Below are 27,129 nucleotides of genomic sequence, written 5' to 3' on the forward strand. Positions count from 1 at the left end.
TGTGTCTTTAATCTGCCTTGGGCAGCAGTGTTACTGAACCTTTTCCTCTCCGCTCAATTCGTAGACCGGTTTCCATTTTTGGGCACATACAGAAGCAGGGCTCACACACATTGTGTCATTGAGCCATCCCGGATATCGGATTTTCGATCCGAAAAATAAACATCAATGGAATGATTGCGAGACTTGGAATTTATGTCATTGCCATCCGGAATAATGACATTTGAACAAGAAAACAACAGCCCTTTCAGTTTCAAATCTTCCCTACGTGGATTGAGAAATGTTTACGAAGGAAACGATAAATTTGTTATGTTCAGTGTTCCTTCAGCTGCATAATTTGTTTGGCTTTGGTAAATCGAGGAAACGATATTGCCCTTGACGTGAATGCTGGCTCATTTTTTTTCCAAGCGCCCTATGACTGGGAAAATGTCTAACATATCGCGAGATATTTGAGGATTTTAAAAATTTCTCCCGCGCTAAAGTAGTGTTTACTTAGCTGCTAAATTTACTGTTTGTGACTTATTTTCAAACATGTTTACGTCTGACTGTTGATTTTTGCATTACTTATCATCGATTGATAAATATTGTGTGAAAAAACACTTTGTTTGTGAATTTATTTAGAAATTTGGGCAAGGCAAATTGATCAAAACTTCTGTACATTATTATGTATTATTTCAATAACATGCCGTAATTTTTCTATGCAAAAATATCGACAAACGGCTCGGTGACGAAGTTTTTGGTAGAACGTCTCTGGAAAAAAATGATTTGCGGTGTTAACTGCCATTCAAAAACCATTCAACCGATTTATTTCAAACCTAATTCCTACGTTGAGCTTTCGAGATGATTTTTCAATTACGGGGATTTTTTACTCATAAAATGGCAAAATGTTTCGTGAAAAATAGCAATATCTCTATGAAAATTTTGCAAAATGTTCATAAGAAGTTGTACTTTCTGATAAAGTAATGTTTTTTTTCGATTTTTTTTTAAATATAAATGTTTTATCATTGGTACAGTTTCTTTCAAACGATATGCTTATAAACCCGAAACGAATTCATATCGTATAGTATTGAAATGTATAGAAAGACCAGCTCATGTAAAAAAGAAGGAAAATATCTACGGAATGTTTAGAACAATAATAACAAATAGTTTGAATACAAGAATAACTAAACAGTATACAATTTAAGTCGCTGTCTACTCCATAAGCAGTACACATTACAATAAAATTATGTATCTGATTCTTACATTTGATAATAATCTGATGTTCACAATGCCATCGAGTGGTGAAAATGCAATTGAATGGGTTTCTTAAATGTAAATTGGTGAAATATCCCATGCATATTTCGAACATGTTGGTCCGTTAGTTAAACTTTCTCGACGTAGTTCAGTTTTAGAGTAGTCCTGTTGTGGCTGGCAATAGTCTTCGGGTTTCGTTCGATGGGGATCATTTTTTTATCACCTCCTCATAATTTTATCAATACAGCTTAGTTACAGTACACAGAAACCCTTCTGAGCCACACATCACACACCTATAAAAATGTGCTTTGTTCACAATTTTCCATCTCCATGCAACCGAGTTCTACATTAAAAGAGACACAATATTTTATTTCACATGTCAAAACATGTAAAATTCCAGTATTAGACAGCAAAATACGTCGCAATGTTGTTTACGTCAAATGTAATTTTCATTTTTTCTAAGTGTGTATATTACTTTAGATTCTTGGGTTCCAGAGACGAGTGTTTTCTATATCTCGTTGAACCGTATTGTTGTTTAGGGTGTTCTCCACTGCCTTGTTGGGAAACGGTGTAGTATTTGCAACCACTAGCTACTAATGACATGGAAGCAGTTTGTATGTACAATTTTTTGTTTGAAGTCTGTAAAATTAACTAGTAACCAATTGCAGGCCATATCAATCAATATCACTGTTAAGTTTCGTGCAAATCATATTAAAGCAACTGTGTTAAACTGAGTTTTCTATAGTTACGAAGTTGTACAAATTGATACTAAAAATTCTGACAATCTATGTTGAATTATAATGGACACCTGAATAATCCCTTTTAGGAAATGACGAGTTTTCGCATGAGTTTCGGGTTGTTCGCCAAATCCATCTTAGATGTTCACTAGAGTAATAAGAAAAATATATCCCACAGCGATCCACCTCAGAGTCGATTTCTAGTTCGATGAATGTCTGTTCCAAAATTGAACCAAATCGGACAAGTCTACCAAAGTCTTTGAAATTTTGTATGGGATTTTTGGGATTATCCGACAATTTACATGGAGAAAACCCAATAGCATTTTCATCACTAGGTAACACAGTATAACTACAAGTAAAATTATCACTACAAGTGAAAATAAGAAAGATAATTTTATTATCTACAACTTTGTCGAATACTGCGAATCTATCCAGCTTTGATAGAAGTTATAAATTTTTTAACGAAGTGATGTCGACGTTTGTTTGCATGGGGCCTAGCAGCATAGGTGGTGAATCGGTAGTCGATTTCCGCGAACCTAATTGTTAAGCGAAAGAACGTTTGGGTTTAGCTGAATAGTACATTTGAAACAATTCTGGTGCGTGTTCTCTTGGCTATTAAATTGTACGCATTCCACTACGTATAAGGCGCCACAGAAACTTTTCAATTGTGACAGATACAAACTAGGAATCTTATACAAAGTTATAGAAGTAATACTTCTCAGTAATTAATCTACATATGTCCAATTTCTATCTCCCATCTTTAAAAAGTTAGTAATGACGCCCTCTATTCTATGAAATATAGAACTGAAATATACTATCCAAAAGACGAATAACAACAACCACAAAGTATTTTCAACAAAAGAATATAAGATAGCCTACCGTTGGGAAGGTCTATTGTTCTTCTTTCTAGAATTGGTAAAAAATCGAAAATCGGTTGGAAAATAACAGCGTAGCTAATTTGTTAGTACCGAAGGTCTCAAAAATTGTTTATTTTTGCTGTAAGGTAGACCGGGGCTAGTTGGCGTTATTTTCACTTTGTATGTTTACTGCTTTTGTTTACGTAGATCGTGCATATAAGGGCAGACTGTTGGCAATATCTCTAAATTTTATAAAAGTGTTGCATTCTCTTTGTTTTTATAGATAAAAAACCCGCCAACTTACTCCAGCCCCGAGGTATGTTGGGTGTTAGCGATGCGCCAGAAAATTAACAATAAAATGAAAGCTCTACCACTTCAGGAGTTCTTATGTAACGTGCTGGATGTCTTTAAAAAAAACTGTATATTAATCGACTATTGTCATTACATTTCAGTCCGCGGCGTTTCGACTTCGATCGATGCGCCACATTCAAAAGCAAATTTTCGAAATTATTCAGGGGATTGACTCAAGTAAATGTACCTGCATTGATGAGATACACAAGAAAAAGATTCTCTTACCTTGGAGTAAAAAAATTGATGACAATTTTTGCTCTTTAAGGTACTATTTAGCTTGTCCCGCGTGCAAGTATTTCAAAGACAACTTTTGTTTGTGGATAGGTGTAATATCATAAACATAAACAAATCAAAATTTTGCTTGGTGTTGTATTTGATGAGACCTACAACCTGTACTAGGTCACTTGAAAAGTTTGTATCTTCAGAGGATATAATTACGTGACATGCAACTTAGTCGTAGACACCATGTTTCTATCTCGTTCCATTAAAAAGTTGATAACAGCGCCGCCCTAGCGACTGAATTCCGAACTAATATGAAATGATCAAATAAAGCGCTAGATGCCATTGAACAACTTTGTCAAAGACACCATAACTCTAAAACGAAAGATAAGGAAAGGACGTGCGAATTGTGGGTTACCCCTTTTAGACGGTAGGTTCCCTCGGAATTACCCGCTCGAACTATGGAAATTCCCATGAATTGAAAGGTAGTTCATGCAATGATCTTATTTTTTTTCAGATAACATGGGTCAAAGAACTACTAATAAAATAATATATTTTTACAATAAAAACAATGTTAATTTGAAAATGCGGATTTTTTTTCATTTCCTGTAAAAAATGCAAAATGTGGGTTAGCCCCTTTTGGACGCCAGCCATTCAGTTGACCCAATCCTTATTGTGCACAGATTGAACTTGCACAGATCACCAGATTAAAAACCTTAGAACAAATGAAAATAGTTTATAGAACTTAATGTACTAGAGGCTAAAATATCGATGCTATTCACAGATTCTTTGTAAGAATTGTTCATATAAATGTTTCCCACAATCTGATGAACATTAAAATTTACCAGAAGAGATAAAAAAATTTAACAACTTGAATATAAATGAAGCACTGTTCATGAAAATCCTCTAAGAAAAACTAAACTAAACTTCTTTCATTATAAGTTCTATCATTGTGACTTTTTATGCAAACAATGTTCAAGACAAATTAAGAGGTAGGAAAATTACAAACTAAATTTCATACAGGTAATTACTGAAATTTACAAAAACATCTTACTTTGCTGATTTTTATATGGAAAAGGAAAAAATAAAACTGCAGAATACCCTATCCAAAAATCTCTAGTGTAACACGGATCAAACCTGCTTACCTTTATAGCACTTATTCAAAATATTGAAAAAAGTGTCTTCGCAACTTTCATTACTATGCGCAATGAAAGTTGGAGAAAAACAGTAAAAAAAATGTTGTGTGACCTGTTTGGAAATAGTGCCTAACTGGCGCCAATTCAATGTTAGTTAGGATATACCGTCTAACTGGTAGCAAATTGGTGTTAGTTACTGACGAGTGGAACACGAAACATTCAAATATAACTTTTTTATGTTGGGTGTTGTGCTCTTATGCGCAGATTGGTTAATCCTATTTTTTCGTAGAAAATAAATGTTGCATAGATTTTTACCCTAGAACGTTGCACTGGGGTACAAATGTACCCCACGCGTTTGATTGCAATTTTCGCAGGTAAAAATGTATAATACATCATTTTCTTCGTTTTTTAATTGCAAAAACAGCTATGTACGTGAAAGTATGGAATTTATTGAATCAATGATACATAAATTTGTTTGAATAGAAAAAAGTGAAAAAATCACGGTTTTGACTTTTTTCATAAAAATTACTATAACTTTGCGAATTTTCATCCGATTAAAAAAAAATGATTCTAAAACTTGAAAAAATAGTCCAGAAACAGTATAAAATGGAATTTCGATATCTTTGAAAAATGGCAATTTTTAAAAATCGGGTTTTGGAAAATATCACGGGGTGGGGTACAAATTGAAATGAAAAAAATATTTCTGAGCAGTTATACATTGGTAACACGCAACGTTACTGTTACAGCAGTTACTGTGCGCAAATTATACTTTCGTAGCATTTTTTTGTAAAACTATAAAAAATAAACAATAAAACAATGAAAATCAGCAAAAATGAGAATGATTTTTTGTTCTGCTACAAAATTAAATTAAATTTATTGAATAAATGATTAAAAATGATTAATAATCATAATAATAATAATCATCATTGATTATATAATACTAATTGTTACTTACGTAGTGAAACAACCAGTATTTAAACTGCTATTGTCATGAGTCACATTTCTACTGACAGCATGACCGTATACTGGTGTACAAATGTACCCCACGACAACTTTGACACCTGCTTCCACGAAGGCTATAAGAAAACGTTATACCACCTTTTCCTACTCTTACTAGGAACTCTAAATTAAACTATGGTTAGGGTCCCAGGTCGGTAAATGCCGAATTCTCGTCTTCACACGGCTCAAAAGAAAGCGTGGGTACATTTGTACCCCAGTGCAGTGCAACGTACTAGGGTTAATGTTTAACACATTGGGGGAAATATTCGTATGAACAATTCCACCAACGACACCATGGAATATAATTGCTGGTTTGACATATTGTGAATGAAGTTTAAGTGTTTGGCTCAAATCACACTTTGCGCGTATGAAGTTAAAATTTGCATATGTCTTTTCTATACAGCAGCTGCACACTGTTGAAAGCACAGTGCAGAAGTGAAAAGTCGTTACACACTCTCAAACACATTGAGCTAAACTACATTTTAATGATGAGTCTGCATCAACTTTCAATCAGCAAAGATGAGTGATCAAAGAGCAAAAACTATTCAGCAGCAAAGTGACCATGGACGAAGCAGTTTAATCCTGAGTCATGCTCTTACTTTTTTGTTCCCCAATAGGCGAAAAAAATGTTTCCATTTTCCAGAAGCGTTTTGGAGATTTTTTGTGAAATAATATTTTTTTCTTTTAGTTATTGGTGAATACCTCGTGAGGTAATTATCTGATCAATGCAATTACAAATTTCACAATGCTTCTCAAATTATTCGTAACACGCAAAATCATGGCGAAATTTTTGCGAATTTAAACGAATTTTATCTTAACGTTTCGTTTCACGAAGTTCGCGAAAAATTTCGTTTCGTGTTTCGTTTTGTTCCGACAATTCGCGAAAAAAAAAGTTTTCGCCCAGACTTAGAAATAGGGGTTGGGACATTAATTTGTTAACAACAATGTTTCTAATAAATTTTATGCTCTGACAATTCATTATCTCTTTATAATTCGGAAATAATTCTATTTGATATGTTTATCGGAATTTGTGCTAAATTAACAGGAACGATGTTCCTTGTAAGAAAGAATCTAGCTTTGACGCATGTTTCCATTTTACATATCTGTTGACTCTTCTGATATTTCAATAACCGTTCAGCGCCTGTCAATAATTCTCGGGAGGTATTAATAGCTTCTCACAAATGCCACCGTGACTCGCATCTGTTAAGTTGATATATCAACACTAAACAGTCAATATTTATTTGTACTTTTTAATATTGTAAGTGTTGCACCAAAGCTACGTCTCTTCCCTTATGTAATTGTGTTGACGATTCGTTGGTAGAATGTTTGTTATTTGCCACTTCATTGTTGAATCAACATAACCTACACATCAATATTGATGAAAGCAATTCTTTCTTTGAGAGCGTCGATTGCAGTGCTGAATATATTTTGTGTCCGGGTTCAAAGTTATTTCAGCATCTGACTTTACAGCACTGATATAATTATTTTGAACTTTCTCTGATAGATCGTCAAAACGTGCTTTTACTGGTTTCTACGACTTCCTAATTTTCTATTGTCTCAAAATATCTTCTGATCTTGACACATTTGAATCACATTCGCTAAACAGTTGGTATTGTACAAAACATGTCTATTTTTGTATTCGTTTACTAACATTTATTTCTTATGTAAAACACTTATCTTGCATATATCTAAATCTGTTATACTAATACTATGTATCACTATAGCTTTGCTCCGTCAATTAACCATGTCTAGATATAGTACGCACAATGAAATAACAAATCGACCCCATGTTTTCCTTGTTCGTCCCGTTCTCCTCAAGGTGGCGCTATTCGCTGTCATCGAGAGACGTTTCCGCGTGCGTCACGGACGTCCACCTCCGCCGCCGGTGCCATGTATTCCGACACCACCGGCCACTCCGCCCTCGGATCTCGCTGCGGACGAGTCGCTGCTGACGCCCAATGATTTTTTCACCGTGATCACCAACACCGCAAATGCACAATCGTCCGCTTATACCACATTTAGGTACTACCGTCACATTCCGAAACGAAGAATGTCTCCGAAAACGAGCCCAAAGTCCAAAGTGCACAAAGAGTTCCGTACGATAGTGTCCAGTGCCCCGTCGGCGTCGTCGTCGACGTCGTCCATATCGTCCTCCAATCTGGGATCGTCAGGTAGTGCAAACGGACCACTGCACTTTCAACGGCGGCGCCGCCGAAGGAGACGCGTCGTCGTCGTACACACCAAGGTGGATGGTGTCATAGCTAGTAAGACCGACGACGATGACGATGGTGATGCAGGCGACAGCTCCGAAGACGTTGACGATGTTGACGAGGTTGATCGGCTTTCGTCATCCGGTAGTGTCACCAATAGACGCACACATGATCAGTCGACGGATGTGGATGAGCCTCTATGTAAGATTTTTTCCTGTTGTTTTATTTCTGTATCTACATATCGTCTGTTTATTCTTATTATATATTCAGCTTGCTTCTATGTTGGTGTTCGACCATTTTGCGCTTGTTTATAAAGCTATCTCAATTTATTGTTGTTGGTGGTCAATCCGCTCAGACTGTAAAATGCAATCTAACAAATTAGGCTTAATTATGTTAAAACCCTTAGCTTGTTGATTTAGGGGATACATGAAAATTCTTGTATCGACATTATTTGACTTTTCCAAATGTAGATAAAATTTGAATATATTTTACTATACCAGTTGCTGTAATTTGTCACTTTAATCATCGTGACAACTTCTTTTTTATTCATTTCGATTATTTAATAAAAAATAAAATGCGTCAGCTTGGCGGTGCCAAATTCTCTTGTTTTTACATTTTGGATATCTTAAAACTAGGAGGTTACAATGTTGAAATATTTTTTTTTATAAAAGACAAAAGAATTACAGCTACCTTAAGACTAGAAATAAGATTCTATATACAAGAGAGGGGCAAAAGGTTGTGACAACTTGATTTTCATCCTATAAGTCAACTCACGCTTTCTAGAGATTTACGAACCATGTGCTCCCCAAGTTGTGTAATAAACGTGCTATTAATTCTATATCAATTACACTACAAAATTTGGATTGTAGACCAGTGTTGTCAATGTAATGTGCACGCTGGGCTTTGATCATGGGCCCCAAAAATTAAGGGGTCTCAAATTTGATAATTCGTGCGATAAACAAATATTAGATTCTCACTTTAGAAAGTCGTCCGTCGTCGATCTTCCTGTGTCATAATGAAGTATTTAGAATAAAAGAAATAGAACTGAATCTCGCTGTCATAAGATTGAAATCATTGAACCTCCGTTTTTATTCATACTTTGCGCTGTTTCTTTTGATTTGGTAAAAAAACGTAAGAGCTACGAAATTTCTCGCGCTTACATGATTTTAAAATACGAGCTGTTTTTCTTATCATTTTACGTGGTTCATTCTATCTACAAGGGCAAATCAAATGACAAACGAATATATCCACTGGCGTCACAAGCCCGATAGAACCTACATTTTAACATTCAATGCAATTGTTCAGCTGACCGGTTTCTTTTAATGTAAACAAACATGAGAAACAGCCCCCTTCCCTTGAACCTTTCAGAACCTTGAACAAGTGCAGCATAGAGCCTGCATTAGTGACACCGCTGCGGAGCGAACGAATGCTTAAGCACCGTTTGTCGTGCCAGTTGCTTAACTCTCCAAAGATCCACAAACGTTGCAGTCGATGCGTGTCGCTTTTTCTGATGATAGGAAAACACTATCGAACACGCTAGTTGAGTTCAAAAAACCACCTAGAATTGTTTGTAGCTGGAAACCGGTTCACTATCAGTGTACTTGCAAGTCATTTCCTATTGCAGTTCAAAGTACATGCATGCAGGTCGATTTCACAAAGACGAACATAGAGCGGTCTAAGCAGATTAATTGGCAACGCCATGGGGCACGTGAAACGACTCGTGATTCACAGCTCAGTTTCATCAAGTGATTTACATCAGCAAGAATGAACCAGACGCCTTTCTCCCGACCCGGTTAATGGTTTATCAGCGGACAACGTTTAATAGTCCTTGACTTTGCAATGTCTATTTGATGATTTGCCACAGTGTAATCAAGCGCAACTCCAACTAGTAACATGACCTGTGCGAGCACGATGCTCTGTGATACGATTTCCATCTTGCATGATGGTAAATTACATTTATAAATTTAATTACTCATGTCAATTTTATTAATTGAATTGAATTAAATTTGATCATTACCGATAAATCAGCACATGTTGCTTTAATCTATCATCCCGTTTGGTTTCTATTTCAGCGATGCCATGGTTCGGCATGGACATCGGTGGGACCCTGACGAAGCTGGTATACTTCGAACCGAAGGACATCACCCCTGGCGAACTGGACCAAGAGGCCACAGTGTTGCGCAACATCCGCCGTTATCTGACGAAACACTCCGCCTACGGTAACACCGGTCATCGTGATACGCACCTGCAAATGGATGACGTGGAGATTCGAGGTCGGCGAGGATCGTTGCATTTTATTCGATTTCCAACGGCGGAAATGGACAATTTTGTAGCGCTGGCAGTGCGTAATGGTATGGCCCAGCTGGTTACGACGGTTTGTGCCACGGGAGGCGGTGCCTTCAAATTCGAAGATTATTTTCGGAAAGAGGTCAACATGAAGCTTGCCAAGTTCGACGAACTGGATGCTCTTATTAAGGGTATTCTATTTGCTGAGATGCACAATCCATGTGAGTGTTACTACTGGGCGAACGCTAGTGATATTAGGTAGGCGATTTGTAAGTTGTTACATCTCTCAATTGAACTAAAATTGCATGGGTTCTTTTGCAGTATAAGTACAAAGAAACAGTTCGACTTCAGTCAACCTTACCCATTCATTCTGGTGAACGTGGGTTCGGGTGTCTCGGTGCTAGCGGTACGAGGGCCGGATAACTACAAGCGTATATCCGGTACTAGTCTTGGTGGAGGAACATTCCTGGGTTTGTGCTGTCTGCTTACAGGATGCAACACATTCGAGGAGGCTATTCAGTTTGCTACAAAGGGAGATCACAGACGCGTTGATAAATTGGTGAAAGACATTTACGGCGGCGATTACGAGAGGTTTGGGCTACCCGGCGATTTAGTGGCAGCCAGGTACTTAATGTTGATATACTTAGTCTTAGAAATGTTTAACTGTTTGATGGGTTTTAATTTTAGCTTCGGTCAAATGAATCTTGCCGATCGGAGAGCTAGTGTGTCGAAAGAGGATCTGGCCAACGCCACTTTGGTCACAATAACGAACAACATTGGCTCGATTGCTCGGATGTGCGCCAGCAATGAGAAAATTGATCGGGTAAGTCAGCATTAGTATTAATTGTACGTCATAGCAAAGAATTTTCTTTAACATGAAGAACAACGTGCCTATAGTAGTTGGAAATAATTATATTTGACTGTAGCGTGTATACTATGCTATAATGAAAATTTGTCTCTGAACCACTCAAGTGCTTCTCAACCTTTTTCGTACCGCAGATTCCATTGAAATCACACTGAGTTGTTCTCGATCTCGACCCGAATGGTTTAACATAGATTGAATATTCTATTAATATATTATTTCCCGTCTGTTACGAAAAAGGTTTGAAATTTCATTATCCATCCGGAAAATATATTTTTTTTCGTGGACTCCTAGAAACTATTTCACGCCCCCTTGGGGGTCCGTGGAGTCCGGTCTGAGAATTATATGCACTACTGCGTTATTGGAGCCAGGGATTTTCGAATGCAAGTTAACTATTGAAATTTTTATCAAGATTTTCGAAAGACAGTTGTGATATAGGTACAAGTTAGCTATTTCGTTTAAATGACTTCTAAGAGTTTACAATCTACTATAATAATTGAGCCCAACGAGTAAAATTCTAGCGTGGTTAGAGCAATATAAAAATCTTTATTCATATGCAGGAGGTGGTCGTTCAGAAGCTTATTTGCATAGATATTAGGGTGGGACACAGTTGTTGAAATAACCTAAATCTGACCGCATCAAGCCAGCACCAATCTTTTTTGGTTCAATCTGGGGTCACAAACAATGGTGTAAAATTTTGGGTCGATTAATTATGACCCGGCGTAGCGCACTGCGTTTAAAACTTGTTTGGAAATTCGTATGAGAAAACCTACTTTTTTGCACTTTTTGAATTCTAGAGTCCTCAGTGGCTCGCGGTTGTATGGGAAAACTTCTAAATGATTTAAACTAGCGGGCACGGGACTTTTTGAGTTCCTTTTGTGGTCCCAAATGCCTGCGCAAAATTTGGTAGCGGTTGGTTGCTTCCCGGGTTTGCGCATTGAGTTCAAAGTTTGCATGGGATTTTATATGGGAAAATAACTTATTTTTCATTTACGTTAATAAAGATCCCTATTTCACTGAACATAAAAAACCAGCTTTATAAAACTACAGTTCAAACCTTGGTTAACAACTTTGTCGAGGACGGTAACTAGCTACGAGTTTTCAAAAAATAGTTATAACGATTTTAAAACTTATGGTAAAATCCAAATTGAAATTGATTACTTTTTCCAACACTGACGGTGCACCACCGACATTAAAAACTTGGATAATTGAGAATATATTCATCGCAGAGACTTGGTACCTTTGAATGAAATGTTCAGAATGAATTGCTGAATAACATAGACGTAGTCAGAAAATGAAAAGAAGAGGGGGGGGGGGGAGCTTGTGTACTCCCCAGTCCCTTTTTAGATTGTTTTGTATAAGACAAAGAATCATTACGTCCTTGTAAATGTCAACGACTGTTTTTTCGTAATATTTTGATAGACCCAAATATGAATCATACTACAATCTTTGTTGTGGGAAATAACATTTACAATATTTACACCTACTAATTTATGTGTTGTTGTTGCTTGAGGCAAAAACTAACTTAGGTCTGGAAATCGCGTTGGGTTCACCAAGATCACCTCTGTTTTGCGTAAACCTAACTCAATTTCATCAAAAAACGCTTGTTTGCAGTAACTATCCTGGTTTCGTTCCTAGATTCTCAAACAAAACTTCAATAGAATCAATTCCGAGACTTCAAGGAATCTAAGGATATGCAATTTTTTAAATTCTGGCTCTGAATGGCTAAGAAATAGGGTTTTAAAATATGTAAAACTTATAAACCGTTGAACCATTTCAAATGAGATAATAGTAGAGCCCATAAATAGTAGCATTCAAATACGTAAGATTAATTTTTAATTCGGCAGCATAAACCTGCGTTGACGATGTGCTCCTTATGTTATACCAAACTATCTAAAAAAGGAACTGGGGAGTACACAAGCCACATCCCCTCTTCTTTTCATTTACTGACTACATCTATGTTATTCAGCAATTCATTCTGAACATTTCATTCAAAGGTACCAAGTCTCTGCGATGACTATATTCTCATTTATTTAAGTTTAAAGTATCGGTGTCGCGGTGTACTGACAGTGTTGGAAGAAATAATGAATTTCTGCATTTATATTGAACCATAAGTTTTAAAAGCTTTATAACTATTTTTTGAAAACTCGTAGCTAGTTACCGTCTTCCACAAAGTTGTTTACCAAGGTTTGAACTGTAGTTTTATAAAGCAGGTTTTTGATAGTGAATGTAATAGCGATCTTTATTAACGTAAATGCAAAATGATTGATTTCTCCATATAAAATCCCATACAAACTTTGTACGCAATGCGCAAACCCGGGAAGCAACCGACCGCTCCCAAACTTTGCACAGGTATTTGGCACCACAAAAGGAACTCAAAAAGTGCTGTGCTGAAAAAAGTCATATTTGAGCACTCTAATGTATATGCATAGTCCAGGATATGTTCAACAACTTTGCCAAACGAAGTATGGGGCTTAAATGTTCCAGAAATATGTTATAGCTGTTCAAAGTCCGATGGTTCGTATTGAATGCAAAATCTCAGTTTTGCCTTTCTCGACGGTTTTACCCGAGGCCCGCAGGGCGAATCTCTTATACTATTCGACTCAGTTCGTCTAGATCGGAAAGTCTGTATGTGTGTGTATGTATGTGTATGTATGTATGTGTATGTATGTATGTGCGTGTATGTGTCAAACAATCTCACCGATTTTTCTCAGAGATGGCTGGACCGAATTTCACAAACTTAGTCTCAAAAGAAAGGTACAACCTTGCCATCACTATGAATTTTTTATTGATCCGACTTCCGGTTCCGGAGTTACGGGTTGAAGAGAAAATTTCCATTCAAACTGGTACCATCATGATGGCCAAATGATGCAATACATATTCAAATGTGTTCAATATTACTTGGATTTCCGTGTCTAGATAATAATTAACTCATCAAAGTCGCTTTGACCACATTGGCCACCTATGATGGTTCTTGGTGCACCCGGGGAACTTGCTAAGTCCTTAAGTTAATGTCATACCTATTTTTCATCAACGAATTCTTTCCCGATTTTTACAAACTTAGTTTTAAATGAAAGGTACAGGTCTCATTGGCCGCTATTGAATTTCTAATTGATCCGATTTCCGGGTCCGGAGTTACAGGGTGATGAGTACGAACACGCAGCAAAACCCGATTTCAACGTATACGGCGATGAATGTAAAAAGGTTATTTTTTTCCAAAAGGTGAAAACTTTTCCAAAATGTGACCGCAACTGCTTAGATTGGTAGTTTTAGGTCACTAACAGTCATTCAAAGTCTCTTTGGCCAATAATACTCGCTAATTTTCCACGATTGCCACGGTATAGCCCTTCCCATACAACCTAGCCTCAAGGTAGACGATTATAATGTTCCGATATACCAGTCTGGTATTACCAGAAACCGGTGAGTTGGACGATACTATCTACTGGATGATTACTAGACCGAACGATTACTTTCATCCTTGCCCCGAAGAGATATTGTCATTCAAATTCGGCTTAAACCGATTTGTTTATAAACCTTTGCGTATTGTGACTCGAAGACTCTATACAATGAGCCGAAGCATTGTTGAAAAGAGCACTCTGCGATTGTGCTTCTTTTATTTGATTTTAATTATTTTTTTCCCATTTTTAAAATTAGGAGGAGAATTTCAGTATTAACGCCTGATGTTGTGTGAAGTGACTCAATCTTCGATTCCCCGAAAATCCGAAAAGGATCTACACGTATCAACGGTTTAATCAAAAATGTGTTAAAGTTCACATAATTAAATCCAATTTTTTTTTCTACTACTTTTTCTAAATTGAATTATCACACAGTAGAATCGGAAGAGGTTGCACTTATGATGTATTATGTACTTATGATCAGATAACAACGGGTCGAGGTCGTTGGGTGCGAGCCAATTTGCCAACTCATGCGTAATACCGTCAGAGCAGAGGATTACATCTAACAGATCGTGCAAATGTTGGGTGGTTTCCTACATTAAGTATATGCAAATTTGTGTTGCTTAAATAATCCATCAATTCTGTGCCTCTTATCTTAGATGCCACAAATTATGTTGTGGGTATTTGCATCACTATCGATAATGAGTGGAAACCCATTTCTGCCACAGTATAAAATAACCCCTTTTAGAATCATCAGAAGGTGATGAATTATGAAGCGGCAAATTTCCTGTTTATGTTATCAACAATCATATTGACTGTAACAGCACAAATATCACGAGTTGTGAGGTCGGATAGAAGCTATGCGTCATTCACAAGGTTGCATGCATGAGGCATTTTTCGTGGATTTGTCATGCAATTTTGTTTTAAGCTACGAAGACAGAGTTAAGTACCGTCAAACGGGGTTACTTGCAACACTTTTCAACTTAAAAGTGGTATAACTAAAAATGCTGTAACATTAGAATAATTTTCAATATGTACAAGCGCTAATGGGAGTATAAAGACTACTAAATGGTATTTATCATATCAAAGCATCATTCCCTGTTTTCAGGATGGCCAAAAATTATGCCTGTTGCAAGTAACCACGCATATGGGGTAACTTGCAACACATGAACTTCATTGAAATCTATTGCTGTATATTTTTGTTTATCTTTAGTACATTGACCAAATGTACGATAATTTGGATACCCATGTCATTTACAAAGAACCGCGACCAAATGTATGTACTATAATTTGGATGCCCATGTTGTTTATAATCAACAACGTTTTTGAACAGCTGGAACATTCGATTTATTTCAGAAATTCGTAGGAAAGGCTAGCTAACAGGGTTTTAACCCTTCATTTCAGAACTAGTAAGTAACAAGTATTATCCATAGAACTATAACTTCAGTTCTATCGCAATTAACGTGATTGGATTCCACTGGAACAGTGCTGCCAGGGATAGTTTCAGTGAACGGCGAGAACTAAATCATACCATATCTTTGTTGTCTTCAGATATTATTGAAAACAGATAACCTATTAATTTACACTGTCAACGACTATCTTTTCCATGCAATCGAACTATTATAAATGCTAGAACAATCCAGTTGAGTCAGTGGTGGATCCAGGGGAAGGGTTCTGGGGATCCGGACCTCCCCGAAATTTTTATCTCATTGAGAAATTTTAAAATAGTTTCTATTTTAAATTCGTTCTAAATTCCAAATCATTCCAAACCAGATTCGACAACCAAAACTGATTTTAATTAAAGAAGGGTATTAGATATTACGTATTGTACATTGAATATTTCAAAATCGAAATGTCGGACTCCTTCCGAATTTTTTTCTGGATCCGCTCCTGAGGTGAGTATAAGAAGATAGAAATTGAGCATTTTCTAGTATTGCTAGAGAAGCAAGTTCACGTAAAGACGACTTCCTGGTACTCTTGTGTATTTAAGGAGCATTTTCATATTCTAGTTGTAGTTTATACCTTTAAAATTTGATTCAAAATGCTATATAGACTGTTATTTGAAACTTTCAATCAGCTAGATGGCTAGAGGCATAATAATAATAAGACAAAATACTGTTGCATGTTACCCCACATGGGTAGTTAATATAGTTAAATCGTTATCTGGCATATATTTGAGAGGGTAAACAAACATGTATCAAACAGTAACGTTTGCTGTTGTATACTCGATCTGTACGTATTAGGGTTGTAGTACCGGTAATACCGGTACCGAAAATCCCGGGAATACCGACCCGTTTTTGGTACCGTAATACCGGTACTGAACAAAAGCCAGTACCGGTATTTTCGGTACTATACAATTTTTTATGACGAATATGTTAATTCTGCAAGGGATCTGTTTCAAAATATCGGTCTGCAAGATTACGTTTAATTATATTAATTTGCCTTCTAGATAAATCGTTGAGATAACACCTTTGTGTGAGAATGAGGTGGGGCCATCGTCATGATAATTCTAGAATTTAAAGTTTTATTTGCAACATTCTGATTGGTTTCCATTATTCACTGGATGGCGCGTAATAAGACTATGGTCTAAGTCATGTCTGTATTTGGTTTGCTCTTAAACCTTTATCTATAAAAGAACGAACAGCGATTTAGTAGCTAACAGTTTTAGAGTTGGTGAACTGCTTCAAATAGGGCGATTTGTAATTATTGGTGATTGGAAAATTCAGCAAAACTCCATAGTTATTCACTAGAGAATAGTAGGCAAACGACATAAAGGTCGAAACCAATTTTCAGAAAAGCAAGAGAGGAAATGCGATTAACCTACTCGGATTTACTGCCATTCTCGCTTTGATTTACTGTTGTTAGTAGGGTTTCATAAATTTACCATCTGTTCAAGTCGACGAAAGTCGCACCACTTAGCAGTTATTGATTTCAAAGTGGCCTAGATTTCGAAATAAAAGAAGGTGCCCTATACGAAAAATATCTTCTGCCCTATACGAAAAATATCTTCTGTGAAAGCAATTAAAAACAATAAACATGTTTTTTGATCAGCACAAATCAATCATCTGAGAATAAGATCATCAGTTTGAGCATTCAATTTAAGTTTGAAGCTTTTTTCGAGTTTTTTTTTTAAAATGTTTGAGTACCGGTACTTTACCGGTACTACCGGTACTGAGGGCTTCAGTACCGTAGTACCGGTTCTCGCCAAAAAGGAACGGTACTGCGAACCCTAGTACGTATGAGATACAAATGAAATGCTCTTATCATTGAAGTGGACCAAAGCACGACATTTCGGTTTCTTTTTTATTGAAATATCTCGAAATACAGAAGATTACCCTGTCGCGCTAAAAAACCGAAAATATTGACTGGTAGTACATGATTATCTTGTAACATATGCTGGCTTTTGACAGCTGTTGTGCTAAATTGCAAACACTATTATTAGCGTTGTTAAAATAATCTGAACAGAAACATGTTGAAGTGTTGCAAGTTACCCCGCTGTTGCAAGTTACCCCGTTTGACGGTAGCTTTTCAACAGAAGTCTCGTTCCCAGAAATATGGTTATTGAGCCTATGGAAGCTTTTCCTTCATGCAAAAGGTGGGGTAGGGTTGCTCTACGTTTATGCTGGAGATTAATTTGTACTATTCTAACCATGCTTAATCACATTTCATCACCGGCATGTGTTATACAGCAACTAGAAGACACCAAATACGTTGGCAAATGGGTATTGATGACATGACCATCATTTGAATCCCACGACTAGCGAAGAAACAAACGCCCACTGTGTAAGAGATTTACTTAACACAGCAAGGATAATACCCACGACACTCCGTGTGCGGCTGGACATTCAGTCCTCGGCATGGAGAAATACTTGGATCCGAGAACTCTTGTTTACAGTTGCCTCTTATGATATGGGATCGGAAAGCCAGTGGATCAATTATTGGCTGAGATACTTCAACCCGCCGGATGCCGCACGGCGTCTATGCTGGTTATGTCACGAGTAAGATATTAGACTGTTAGCAACCTCCTAGCGGGCCACAGGAACGTGAGTCAAGGTGCTCGATATATCCGAATCAGTTGACGTCTCGACATGTACCGATATTTGAGGCCGGCTCCGAGCAGATCTGTTATACCACGAAGGTGGGGCAGCGATCAAGAAACAGAAGATATTACGAACAATTTGGGGAACCAGGGGCGAATCCGACACCTTAAGCTCAATCATTTTTCTAAAATACCACAAAGCTCCAAAAATTGAATATTCTGTACATAATCCTTGTTTAGATGGTTCTTAAGAAGATATATTTTTTCAGCGTTTCGAAAAATTAGATTCATTAAAAATTATTGGTTGCCAAAAAATGGAGAAAAATAACATTTTAAAAACGCTTCGGGTAAGACCGACACCCAGAAGTGGCAAGAGCGACACTCTTGTTAGCTTTGTTCCATTTTTTCATTAAATATGTGTTGTGTATGTGTGATAAAGTGTAATTATGTGTACATGAGTATGTGTGATGCAAATGCATGCTTTCTGGAATTTCATCGCGCAGCAAGAGGAAGAGCATACGAATGGGTGATGTAAATAAATAATGTTCAACACTTGGTTTGTATTATGGTAAAGATTTTCCCCCATAAACTTTCCAACTTTACTATCGCTTGTGAAGCCATTCTAAGGAGTATGATCCGTTCTGCAAGAAAAATATATATCCCCTGTTACTAAGATTGATTCACTTAAAAGTAACATACGCTTTGTAGTAAGCTATCCGGTTCGTGTTATGATTTTTCGGAACTCTGTTGATCAACAATCCGGCAGTCGATGGAAATTGCTCTTCAATATCACCTTAGAATCTCATATTAGATTATCCTTTTTCCTTTCGCTTTGTAATAGTACTATGAATCGCGCTCAATTTGATTTTGGTCGGCTTGAGACAATACTGACAAGGAAAAAATGAAAATACCAGAGTTTCCGTGTATTACAAATACGTATTAACATGATGTTATAATAGTGTAATTGAATACCATAAACAACTCCCAGTCGTTCGCATTGAATCAAAAGGAACTCAACTATCTAATCAGCATGTCGATCTTACCATTCCAAAAACTGTCGGTCTTATCCCAACAGTGCACATTTTTATTCAATGCCCAATAAACAGTGTTGGAATACTCAAACTTATCCTCAACGCAGATAAATAAGATAATATGGAGAGTAGATTAGAATGTGCGGCAAAAATACTGGTGATTTTCAAAGCTTTTGTGCTGTTAAAACCATAAAATGTTTCAACTAAAAATAACATCCAAGTGGGCATCAACTTTGCTTCAGCATGTTTTGTTGATTTTGTGACGTTGGATGAATCTATATGGCATCTATGTGTCTCGAAATGCTCGAAATAATCGAACTAATGATATCTTGTTATTATTGTACGATTTAAAATTTGATATCTGGGAAAAGTCGAGGGGTGTCGGGCTTACCCACGGTGTCTGACTTGCCCCCGGTTCCCCTAACATAAAAGATGAATTGCGAGAATACAATTCCTCCAGAAGTAATACTTAACGGTGGTCTCGAATGGATGTTGCTATGGTAGACTTTTACTACAAAGCCTACTGCAGTATGGATCCGACACTAACGTATGCGGAATGAAATTTGGACAACGCTTCCAGAATTAAAACAAAAATGCAAAGCTGCGCAAGGCACCATACTAAACGTCATATTCAAGGGACACTTATTTTAAACATCCAGCTAGGAGATACCATGTGAACAAAATGGTAGCGAACGCGCAATCTGGCACCTAGCTATTATGCAAAAAAAAAGTTTTGGCGCATTGGATGACTATGGCACACCTTTTGTACAAAAGGCTGATATCACTCCAAATGCACAACTGTGTCCAAATGAGGATTTCTGGGGTAATTTGTAGCAGAGAGTATATGCCAATAATGTTCGACCTAAAACTAACAAACATGATAATCAAAATTAAGAAAGAAATTAAGAATATGCCAACATCAATTTTTTCGACTCCTTTACAAAAAGTTCCTGCAAACTGTCGTAAAGCTTCTCGAATAGACTGAAATTTCTTTCTACATTAAGTTAATAAGCTGAAAAATGTTTTTATGTAGAGAGAACATTTAATAAAGGGTTTTCCACAGAAAAATTGCCTTTTGAATTTTGTCCAAATTTTATTCCGCATACGTTACCGTGAACCACAGACAGTGGTGTCATTTTAAAGATCCCTCTCGATAAAAAAGACCTGTTTTAATCCACCTAGTGGTGCAATTGTTCCTTTCTCATTTGTCCAAACTACGATTCCATGGCTGGTTATGTTTAATACAACTGGGGAAATGAATATTACATATTTAGTACGATTTGCACATACATACAATGGATCGACAGCCACGATCTTGAGATGCTATGTGTCGACACTGAAACATCGTTTGAAACCAGCGGCGGATCAAGAAAGAGGATACGGGGGGTCCGGACCCTGCCGAAAATTTTCAACTTGTTAAGAAATTTTAAACTAGTTTCAATTTTAAAGTAGCAACCCCTCATTACATACTCCTACCTACGCCTAAACAAGTAAAAAAAAATCGCGGCCTCTGCTGGAATTAGGTTGACGATTTTTAGAGTGATTGCATAACCTTACTATATGAGAAAGGCAAAAAGGTGCCTCCAAAAAGTCAATGTAAGTCGAAAATTTTTTTTTCGAGATTTCATTAAATCTCAACGTTTCATGCATTTTAAAGTCATTTGGCATCAAAAATTCAAATTCGATTTTGAAATTTTCCCTTACTTTTGAATTTTTCATTTCAGTTTATATGGGAATTTGCTGTGTGGACGCACTCTTCAACCCATAACTCTGAAACCGGAAGTCCAATCAATAAAAAAATCAGTAGCAGATGGGAAGCTTGTACCTTTCATTTGAGACTAAGTTTGTGCAAATCGGTCCGGCCATCTCTGAGAAACAGAGGTGACATTTTTTTCCACATACACACATACGCACACACACATACATACACACACAGACATTTTCCGATCTCGACGAACTGGCCCTCCGGGCTGGGATTAGCTTAACGATTTTTAGAGCGATTGCATAACCTTTCTATACGAGAAAGGCAAAAATTCAAATTTTAATTTTATTTTAAATTTTGCGCTGTCTGACCCTATTAAGCCAAATTTATACTAAATAATCGGAAAGGGTTATGAAGCTATATCTAGGGACTAAAGAAGAATATTTTAAAAGCTTCGGTTTGTTAAAAAGAAAGAAAAATATATGTCCCGATTTTGTCAATATCCCCGTTTTAACAGCCTTAAACTCACCAAAGGGCTGTTAAAACGGATCTTCACTGTATTAGAATTGTCTAAAGTTGATGCAAGTTATTATGAAAATTCTGCTTGTTAACTTGAGTGCTTATGCTACAGAATTTGCGAAGTTAAAGACTGATGAAGTACTATCTCTGATAGTCGACGCTAACAAGGCATCAATACTTATTAATTTGCGCATAAGTAGTAGAAAGGCGTCTGGAGTACCAGGGCTCTAAATTTTCAAAACTTTCCCTACCCAATAATCTCTAGCTAATTAAATGTCGTTAAAATGTAAAAAAGTGTTATACCTAAATCGAAAATACAGCTAAGAAATCAACCGAATTGAGGCTAGCCTAAAAACACAATTAATAAAATCGTCGATTAAAACCTACGAACGATACCGAGTTGATAGCTGAAAGTTTTAGTAAGAATACTAAGAATGTCGATAGATTCTCTCATCTAATATAAAATTTGTAGTAAAAAAAGTTACAGTTCACTAAAGTACGGTGGAATTTAATCCGCAAGAACCGAATTGACGATAATGATATCGGATAGTTTATGTCCTCATTCGTATTCATTACCAACTATTGGCAAAACTTATATAATAAAATGTGTGACAAAATCAATTTATCACTATAAGATGAATTGATCTGATCTTTTCGATATCAAATTTGAGCTGAGCCACTCCAAATTCACTTATAATATATGGCTATGGGACGAAATTCTCTAAAATTGTATATGGCGGATGAGGAGAATGTAGGTCAAAGGGGAGGGAGGGAAAGCTGAGAGGGGGCTGATGGAGTATGCAACACCCAACCGCATATTATACCCACCATTTGCGAATCGGTTTATGAAAATCGGTTCAGTCATCACCGAGTAATCGATGTGACTAATTCTGGAATACGTCCAGAACCCGAAAATTTCGGAACTGTTGATAGTGGACACTATTTAATTTATCGTTAACCATCGCACTAACACAACCACACATGGATCAGACGATATGAAATGGATGCAAAATATTTTGGAAATTCTTCAAACATTTTCACATCGTTTGCCAATATTTTGAAATCACTGGTTTTGTTTGTTGGACGTATATGACAGTTAGAAAGTATTACTCATACAATGCGCAACCGTTTGCTCGATATCCCCCGTATGTTAACGATTACTTTGATGCCCAACAAGAGTAATCGACACCATTTGACTGAAAGCGATGAACATAAACAGCCCACACTGTTTTAAACAGCAGCTTCAAGTCGGTTAGGCTACGATAAGAATCGAGCCAACCATGGCTCACAATTTTAAAGCGGGAGTAAAACCAGTCGCTAGAATACGTCTCGCGTGTTTTTTTGTTGAAAAGAGCCAATACTGTCAAAATTTGTTTTGGATGTAAATTCCAGACACACCATTGATCGTCGTTTAAGTCACAGCAGTAGACGAAAGAGAAAAGTTTTCTCTTTCATAAAATATTAACATCCATTTTCGGCGTGTTACGGTTGGTCCGGAATTTTCTCTCAAAGTGAATTTTGACAGTATGCTTATTGGTCGTTTACAAAAAAACACGCAAGACGTGTACAAGTCTCAAAATGTTCCTCAAAGCTGAAAACACTCGGATGAGATGCTTTCCACATTTGAGAACAGTTGGCTCCAGTGCTTGCTGGCGCGTGTTCAAAACCTAACTACTTTTCGTTACACATCATTTTTGTTGAGTTGGTAAAGTGAAAAGAAAAACGTAGTACTACGTTCAAAATTTATCAAGTTGAGTCGATTGGTATATTAGTGCTGGGACCTCAAAAAAAAAATTACGATATTTGGGCGGTTTCTATACCTGGTTTTTATAAGAAAGAAAAAAGTCGCTCACTTCCCTATGATCAAGTTCTGCTCATGGACCTGTTCGAACAAATGATAATAGATTCATGGGATAGCATAGCAGCATTTCTAAAATAGCTTGAGATGACATGATGAAGATGTCGGTTGAGGCTCGTTTTTCCTTTGTGTGTTGGGATCCCAACGAACTATGTAAAATTTGTGCTTAGGAACCATTAATAAATTACGTAGCGCAAAAATTGACCAAAATTGACTCCTTCTCCCCCCATGTAGGGGAACTGTGGGTAAGACGGACAGGTTGGGTAAGACGGACACATGGTTATTTTAGGCATATAGCATATAAAGTTCATTTGCATTATATGAGTACTCTCTCTTTATGGATATCCTTGAATTATGAAGCACTCAGTAGGCCTTTAATATTGTTAAAAGCGAAAAATGTAAGTAAACATTGATATTTAGAAGTTCATCTTCTTGCGGATGTAATTTTTACGTCTCTGATTTTAAGGTTTAACGAGGAAAAAATCAATTTTTTCGCGATTTTTTTTCTTTTATTTCGAAAATGTAACTCTTAAATGACATCTTCGTAGAAAATAACAGGTAAGTTCTTATACGTGTAAATAAGTGCAAGCGTTTAAAAAATATGTGTACTGGTGGGGCAAGACGGCCAGTCTTGATTAATTCTATTGATTCATCCTTATATGAATGTCTCTCGTGTAGAAACGAAATTCTAGCAGTCAAACGTGGAGAATCATCCAGTTAGCTGAAGTCTCACATGTAGTAGACCGCAATATGTACGTTAATGTGACCGAGGCTGAATACGGAATTCCTAGGACCTGGAAAAGGTAGAAGACTTTGCGCAGGTCCCATATTCTGGCTATGTGTAATCGAGGAACTGATGCTACCAATTGCGTATTTAATATGTAACTTTCCAGTTTTGAATAAATGATTTGACTGATCATTGGAACTGATTGTATAGCTCTTTATGACAACGGATAAAACGATATTAGAAACATCATTTGCTTCAGCTTTAAATTGAACGCCAAAACGTTATTTTTCACCTCGAATTGAACATATATATTAAGAAGAACCACAAACTATCCAAAACAACCGTTAAAAACAGTAAATTTTGATATTTTGTATTGTGGTCATTCTTTTGGCGACATGTCCGTCTTACCCCCACCATATGTACGTTTCACCCGCAGTCTGGAAAAAGTGCAGATATTTCGTTGTTTTCTATTTCTTTCAAAAAAGATACTTGTTGATTTTTGTAACATAATCCCTCTGGGTACTCGAAAGCCAACATATGGAGCTACAACATAGAGTATTTCATGTTGACAAAAACATGCTTTTACTATGTTTTATTTGAGTATAGCCTTAACATGTCCGTCTTACCCCCAGTTCCCCTAACAAATTGTCACAAAAAAATTTATTCCCCCCTACACTATTACGTAATAAATTCTTTAAAACAAAATTTCTTCAGTAAAACACGTTACGTAACGTTCTAGTTTACTCCTCCTCCCCCATATGTCACATCATGAGGTGGGCGTAGCGTAGTTGGTAAATCGATTGCCTTATACGCAGCCCACCTGACCGATTCCGACCCCGCACATAGCGTTAGAAATTTTTCATAAAAGATTTTTCCAACTCGAAGAGGCGAATGACCTTAAGGTTAAAACCTCCATAATCGAAATAAAAAAAAGTCACATCATGTCACAATTTTTCGTACCCCCCTTAAAGCGTTACGTAATTCATGAACGTGCCCTTATTTGATTATGACCTGGAATCCCGCATTGCGTTTGAAAGTTGTAGGTATGTATTTTATATCAAGAGCTCACGGTTACCTCTCAAGTATTCAATGTGAATGAAGAGTCCAAGAAGTGCTCAACAACTTTACCGAAGATAGTGTTTCTTCTTTATTTTTATGACTTAGTACGTTTAGACGAGTTATTTAAAAGCTTTAAGTTAATTTTATAGATCGAAGTAAATTTTTAAAAGGAAATAAACTTTGAAAAGCTACAAGTTTTTGTACAGACATTGTAGCACAATACTTCCTTCATCAACGTTGTTAGGGACTTCCTGAGCTGTTTTTCGCTTCAATTGTTACATATTTTCACCAAAACTGTCGTCTTCAGAAAAGAATATGTAAAAATCGGATTTCCCCATACTATTTTCCATCTTAATTTTAAACGTAATGCGAACCGATCATGTTTTGTATAGTTATTTGGAACCCCAAATAAAACCAAAAAACGTTGTTCTAAAAAATGCTCATTTTGCTTCATCCTGTATGCGAATTCCTTACTTATGCCTAATAAAAAATTGCAAATATTTTTCGTACTCCAGGTGGTATTCGTCGGAAACTTCCTGCGCGTCAACCCGATCTCGATGAAGCTGCTCGCGTACGCCATGGACTACTGGTCCAAGGGTACCCTGAAGGCGTTGTTCCTCGAGCACGAGGGCTATTTCGGTGCTATCGGTTGCTTGCTACAGTTCAACGGAGAATTGAATGCGCACGTTAACAACGAAAGCGAACTGCTGGCCTAGACACTATTATATTATGTAAGTAAGTTGCACCAGCCATTTTGGCATTTTTTCCTGTTCTTGCACATGTTCGGCTGTACACGGTTCACACAAGTGTGTGCGCAAAACAAAAAGCATAAGAGCTTAAGACATCATAGGAGACCTTGCAACATGAGACTATTTTGACTACATCGACTAAACATGAACAACAGCGCAAAGCAGCAAATGGCAACAACTGACACATATTATATAATTAATTATACAATAGCAACCTAACACTAAAGAACTAGTATAATTTCTAAGCGATTGATTACAATGGTTAGGATGTTACGTTTTTCGTTGGTGTCTGGGCGAATGAGTCGCAAAGAAATGGACTGTGAAATTGTGTTCGTATATGAGAACTGAAGAATGCTACTTTAATATGTGAACTGAATGCTACTTTGATTCGTTTTTTTGTGATTCGTCTAGGTTGTTTGGCTACGAAATCACATGAAGCAGTTATGAGATCTTTTCATTCAAATCTTTCCTATGTTTACCGTTAGGAACATGTTTTGTGGTTTAACCGTAGAGTTGGAAAGACAGTTTTAGATAATTATAGAAAGATTGGAAAGAAATCAATAACGCGGTTCGTTTAGAAACCTTTTCTTATTCCCACTAGCGTTAGTTTTAAGCTGACGATGAATAAGTAAAATATAGCAGGGTAAGAGTTGTAGGATTCTGTTCGGCATATCAATTGATTGTACTAAGCAGAGGAATTGAAACAGTGAACCTTATTTATTACATATTATGTTTTGTCTATTTTACGTGAATGGGAAAATTTTATGTTAAAGGTGTAGGATACAAAATTTTATTATTATAAATCATCTATGTTACTGTACAATCAACGATTGAGGCAAATAATTCCAGATTACAGAAATCAGTGTGAATTACATTAAGAAATCAAAACAACAAATTTTTATCAAATCTATCAAATTGTAACTTTTCGCACCGGACATATTGAATGATGGCATTTGTAGTGATCACAAATGATTGAATCTATATATCGAACAAAAAGGCAACTACACGATGAACACAAGTTTGGCTTACTTGATTGCATTATATTTATAATTTTGCTCTGTTTTGTAGGTTCTATACTATTATTTGTTATCAGTTTAGTGTTGTCCACTTTCAAATGTTAATTTGAGTATGGTTTTGTACAAATGATTTATAATTGCTATAAT

General features: G+C 36.6%; 1 protein-coding gene across 6 annotated transcripts in view; it reads left to right on the forward strand.

Annotated features, from left to right (window-relative positions):
- Positions 1–26,865, forward strand: part of LOC131690566 (pantothenate kinase 3) — a 69,745-nt gene extending 42,880 nt beyond the window's left edge. For 5 of the 6 annotated variants that reach the window (XM_058976447.1, XM_058976449.1, XM_058976448.1 and 2 more), the window contains 4 exons: positions 7,349–7,940; positions 9,812–10,283; positions 10,347–10,848; positions 25,733–26,865. In XM_058976447.1, coding sequence (XP_058832430.1) covers positions 7,580–7,940; positions 9,812–10,283; positions 10,347–10,848; positions 25,733–25,933 — 1,536 coding nt within the window. In that variant the 5' untranslated portion in view covers positions 7,349–7,579 and the 3' untranslated portion in view covers positions 25,934–26,865. The remainder of the gene's footprint in view (positions 1–7,348; positions 7,941–9,811; positions 10,284–10,346; positions 10,849–25,732) is intronic. The other variant, XM_058976446.1, reaches the window with a different exon arrangement.
- The last annotated feature ends 264 nt before the right edge of the window (positions 26,866–27,129 follow it).

The sequence above is a fragment of the Topomyia yanbarensis genome, chromosome 3 (assembly GCF_030247195.1).
Source record: "Topomyia yanbarensis strain Yona2022 chromosome 3, ASM3024719v1, whole genome shotgun sequence".
Classification (NCBI taxonomy): Eukaryota; Metazoa; Arthropoda; class Insecta; order Diptera; family Culicidae; genus Topomyia; species Topomyia yanbarensis.